At 42.5% G+C, this 5200-nt stretch overlaps 1 protein-coding gene across 1 annotated transcript; it reads right to left on the bottom strand.

Annotated features, from left to right (window-relative positions):
- Positions 1-600: 600 nt before the first annotated feature.
- rpl7l1 (ribosomal protein L7-like 1) lies at positions 601-4582 on the bottom strand. The gene is made up of 6 exons (XM_085247459.1): positions 4320-4582; positions 3600-3708; positions 3306-3466; positions 3091-3228; positions 2891-3000; positions 601-1246 (listed from the first exon to the last, which is right to left on the bottom strand). The coding sequence occupies exons 1-6, from the start codon at positions 4442-4444 to the stop codon at positions 1038-1040; spliced, it is 852 nt and encodes a 283-aa protein (XP_085103585.1). The 5' UTR covers positions 4445-4582; the 3' UTR covers positions 601-1037.
- Positions 4583-5200: the final 618 nt, after the last annotated feature.

Here is a 5200-nt window from a genome sequence, read left to right as displayed (position 1 = left end):
ATACTTATGGTGCCTTGAGGCGACTGTTGTTGTGATTTGGTGCTGTATAAATAAAACTGAATTGAAACACTGTTACAACAAAGGAATAATTGGTTTTTTCCTTGTTGTAAATTTTCCTTATTGTGTTAAGCTTATTTTTTTTCTTTTATTCAAATTGCTCAGATTTGACCTGAATGCATTTATATAAACCCCCAAAAATATAAAAATTCATCTCAGACCATGAGTTTGCACAAATGATGGTCAAGCTGTCTAGAAAAACTACTATATCTGGAGAAATTGCAATATGATTGTAGCCAATGATGGTTTACAGTATGCTGGCTTTAAAAGGTGAAGGTATACGACGGTATAAGTTTATGAAGACACTGAAAAGTGGAAAGGCAGTTAGTCCAGATGACATATCTGGACTAACTGGGGTGGTTGAGCCTCTAAATTGTTCGCCACTTGTTAGAAAACACTGCAAAAAAAATGTTCCTCCTCAGACACCTTTTCAGTTTCGTCACACAAAAACTTGTCTTTTTCTTTTCCCTTGTGTGGTGCAAGCTTCTGTTTAACGTTTAACGTGTGCGTTAAACACCTCAACAAACATCACACGAACAGTCATTTAGTTTAGTTTTTTTAATTGTAAAACAAAGTATTATAACATAAATCAATACCATCCATCACCCTCTTCAATAACAGCAATCAGTTTTGTGAGCATGCTGCACACATTAAACCTATTGACACTGGAGGTTACAGACCCCATAAGAGTTTATAGCAGGTGGGCTGCTGGCTTCAGCATGGAGAACAGCCCTCCTAGATCATTTCATTAATAACCTTGCGTAAGTAGCAAGTATTGACTGTTCCTCAGAGAACCTGAGGAATCTTAATGTATGTGTTAACTTTAATATTTTAACATAATTCATACAGGATAAGGCAAGAGCCTCCACAGAACGAGTAATAAGACCTTCTCTGCCAAAGAAGTGACAACTGCTCCTCAACAGGTACAGTGTCTCTGAAACTGATGTCCAACCCAGTGTCCATCCTGCACGTGCTCCCCCTCAGTTCAGCTGTCTGATGATTACATTGATATCTGTGCCACGGTACCCTGGGTTTCCCAGGTCCTTCAGGAGCCCAGCTTTGTCTTTGATGGAGTGACGAGCCACTGACAGCCTGAACGGCAATAGGAAGTTATTGGCAGCTCGAAAGTTCTTCCCAACAGAGTAGATCTCGTGAATCAGGTCCTCCAAGCAGATAATTCCGTGTTTACCTGTGGGCCGAGAGGAGCAGAGAAAGCTCATTAAAGCCGATTCCTGCAGAATTTGAACTCATATTCAGCCAACATGAACAAAAAAAACAAAAAAACCCCAAAACAGCCTGTGTAGCAGCTATATCCCACAGACTGTACCTAAAAGAGAGACGTAGCCGCTAGCTATAATCTTTCATCCATAATATCTGTATTTTGCAAATTCTGATTACCATTAGAGTCAAAAGCAGAAAAAGGTTGTGTGCTTTATTGTTAGCACAATAAAAACAATATCTGTGAATAAAAACAATGAGCAGTGGGCAAAATGGGCCCGGCTTCAAGAAAGGGTAACTAATAAAAAATAAGCAACTTTCCATTGAGATGGGCAGGAACGAAATGAGTGGGCAATTATGTGTATCGTGATAAAAGGCTGCGGCTACACACTTTTTTTAATTGCAAAGCCAATTACATACAGCTTTTTGACAACTCACGTCCTTGCATGACAGTACTACAGACAGCCACTGTTGCTGGGTGAAATCAGTTACAAACATGGTGCGGCACCAAGAACCTTGTACTAATTTCTCCGGTTGCTAGGAGAATGCCATGGTTGCCAGTAATATCTCATGTTTGTCAGCAAATACTTCCCAATTCCAAGCATGGTAGTAGTAAAATTTGAAAAAGTGGAATGCAAACCAGAAATAGACATGGTTCATCTCAAAGTGAAAGCTGTGTCTCAGTGTTACAGTAAACATGTTTCTAAGGACCTTCTCCATTTCCGGAGCTGTTTCACTACAGCTAGATGCTGTTTGTAGACAAGTCCACCACTTCTATTCAAACTGCGATCAGAGCAATATGCTGCCAACCAAAGCAATCACAAGATCACAAGGAGATTTTCCCTAACTGGACCTGAAGTACCCATTTATTATATAGACACAGATGGTTTCCAGGGAGTCACTGACCATATGTAGGCATGTGTGACTGGGGCTTTAGCCATCATCTCCCCAGCAACTTCCATCAACCACTCAAAACTGGTTGGGATATACTCACCTGGTGGTTACCAGATGGTCATGGACCTTTCTAATTATCACATGTGATAGTAGGAAAGCTAACATTACGTTGTTATTGATCATGAGTGCAAAACCTTGATACACACAACTATGTTCATCTGCCCTCTAGAGGACATCATAGCCCCTTTTCTGTTAGTACCTAATTGGATCAACTCAGCACGGTTTGCCACCTGCTTGCCCGGGGTTCCAAGCGATCTGACCAGGTACTAAAATGTGATGCTGTCAGACTGCATACAGCCCACTGGCTGGTCAGTGGCGTCACTCGATGAGTCCTGAGAGCGTCTTATTCATGAAAATTAAAACCGCCACGAAACCCGGCATTGAGGGAAATGGCTACAAAAAACAATCTTAAAGATAATTTAAGAAGTAAAAATAGAACCATGTATTTTATTTTACATAACACTTGAAAGAAAGATGGAGTATGACAGAGGGAGTGGGAGGAGGAAGAGACAGGGAGATAAAAAAGAAAACATGAGAGAGAGGGAGAAAGAGAGGAAGAGAAAGAGGAAGGGATGGAAAGAGAGAGAGAGAGTGCACAGCTGAAATGAAGTGCACTGCGACTGCAGGTGAGTGGGGAGGGAGTGTAGTGTGAGTGACTCACCCATGTGCTCCTCGATGAAGGTGTTATCTGTGAGGGGAACTCTCCTTCTGCCTATCCTGGTCTGACCTCTCTTCAGAATGAGCTCACGAACCGACTTCAGGTTGGGAAATCTGTCCGACACACAGCCCAGTATGTAGAGGATTGAACACAAATTCAAGCCAGCATTACCCTCTAAAGCACACTGTGTTTCACGCACTCACCCCCACGCCACATAAGGCTCCACCATCTTCATCATGGCGATGGAGGTCTTGTTAACTTTGACAAAGCTCCCACTGAAGATCTTCCTCAGCCTCATCATCTGGATCACTTTCATCACTTTAGGGCTGACACCTTTAGTCCTAACAGGAGAGAACCAGTCGGGTTAAACAAACTGTCGGCCGGTTCTGGAAGCCTGTGTCTGCTTTCCAGTACTTACTGTCTAATGCGGACGGCGAAGGCAAGCTTGTTCTTGGCTGGAGGCAGTGGTTCAGCTGGTCTCTGTTTGACCCTTTGGATGCGGGTGTCATCCCGATGCTGTGTGTGGCTTTCCTTTAAGAAATCTTCCAAACGCTTGAACTTGATTTTCCCTTTAGTCACCTACAGCATTACAGAAATACACACATGAATGCACAACAGTACATAAATTCCATACAGCTTTTAACTACAAAGCACGGTCATGACGTTTGGATATATTGTATTGTATATATGTAATATGGGCATCAGTGCTTACCCTTCTCTTCTCGAGCAGTGCGAGTTTGGCTTGCGTGGCTTTGATTGCCTGGTATGCCTTCCTCTTTTTCAGAAGATACTCTGGAACCAACTTGATTGCCTTTTTTGTCCTGAAGAGAACAAAAAGTAAGAGAAGAAAGCTTTGGACAAACTAAATAAACGTGGCTCAGTCACAGGATTGTGCTGTGGAGAACTGGAGGCTTTGAGTAGCTTCAGGTGTAACCCTAAAACTTGTTAGGAATCACCTAAAACTTGGTTTTTCAGTGTTACCACGGTAGGTTACTTGTTACTGGGGTATGACAGGTATAATAGGTCTGTTTAAGACTGATTCGCCAAAAACACATAGTGTTTATGAGGACCTAGTTAGCCTGAGGTCCCAAGGCTTTTCTTGCGTCCTTGTATTAGGACAGCCGGGAGAACAGAATTGTCTGACACAAATTCAAATAGCTTGACCCAGAAATTTTAGGGGTGACGCCAGGTCGGGAGGCCATGGGTATACTTATTCAGTTCGGAGCTACCTTCGAGTCACCGACGGTATACACTTAGCTCCATGTGAAAGTAAGCTCCTCAAGATACGCCTTTTTCACCCATCATCCTTCTAAATAGATACCTTAATCGAATCTTTAAGATTCGTACTTAAAGGAAAAAGCACAATCAGCACATCTACACATAGGAAACCGAACGGATGGACTTAGATACGATTATAAAATCAAACACATACTCTGATTCGGCCATCGTAGATTCCTCGTCGCGGACAAATGACGTCAGCAGATGGTGCCTCGACCTGCCACAGCGTTTCCCACTGCCGATGTTTGGGGGTGATGGCATCATGTGTAGATCTGACATTTTTAAGGTGATGCCACAAGATGGCACAAGCCACACTTTGGGGGTGATGACGACGCCACGGCCGTTTGCACAGACATGCCTCAAAATACGAAGCTAAAGCATCCATTCCATCATGCTAGTATCGATGCTGTCGGCATTTCGATCGATCCGCCCACATCTTACTCTTTTCCGGGTTTAATTTTTGTAACTTGGCGTGTTGTGCCGCTGCAGATTGGTTGCAAGAAGGAAGGCACCCGCCTCCAAATGGGACAATCCCCACTAGGGTTTAAATTCCCGGGACTCTCCACCTTTTGTTTTTAGAACCGAAGAAGCCTCTTGGATGAGATAAGTCTTCTTATAAGTCCAGTTTCCTTCGTCAAGATCTCTCTCAATGCTGCCATCACCTGGATGGCTGAGAACCCACACAAACATTTGTCTCACTTTGCATCTATGCAAATCTGACAGTAAAAGATTTTTTTAACACCAAGCATGACCTAGGGTTACACAAATATTTTTATCAGGACCACTTAAGGTTTGCCTTCCTTGCATGAAAGTCTAAAATAAAGTTCTTTTGAATTTTCATATATTAATCGTTTGAGTTATTTAGTCAGTGTGAATAAAGCATACACTGTCTCTTATTCAGCCATGCCTCTCTGTTCCCACACACCATTTTGGTTTCAGTGTTTTATACACTGCTCAAAAAAAAGAGAAGGATATCTATACTGATATGGACCTGGTAATGTCTTAGGAACAAAAGGATATCACGTGGAAATGAGA

The sequence above is a fragment of the Mchenga conophoros genome, linkage group LG15 (assembly GCF_057382185.1).
Source record: "Mchenga conophoros isolate Kocher_MC1m ecotype Shallow Benthic linkage group LG15, M_conophoros_male_GT1.1, whole genome shotgun sequence".
In the NCBI taxonomy this organism is placed as follows: Eukaryota; Metazoa; Chordata; class Actinopteri; order Cichliformes; family Cichlidae; genus Mchenga; species Mchenga conophoros.
This window is presented reverse-complemented; position numbering and strand designations above follow the sequence as displayed.

Coding starts and splice junctions, on each gene's coding strand:
- rpl7l1 (XM_085247459.1), bottom strand. CDS start 4,444: ATGTCAGATCTACACATGATGCCATCACCCCCAAACATCGGCAGTGGG. Junction 3,467..3,599: donor CACTGCTCGAGAAGAGAAGG/GTAAGCACTGAT, acceptor GTAATGCTGTAG/GTGACTAAAGGGAAAATCAA. Junction 3,001..3,090: donor GAGCCTTATGTGGCGTGGGG/GTGAGTGCGTGA, acceptor TGTGTCGGACAG/ATTTCCCAACCTGAAGTCGG.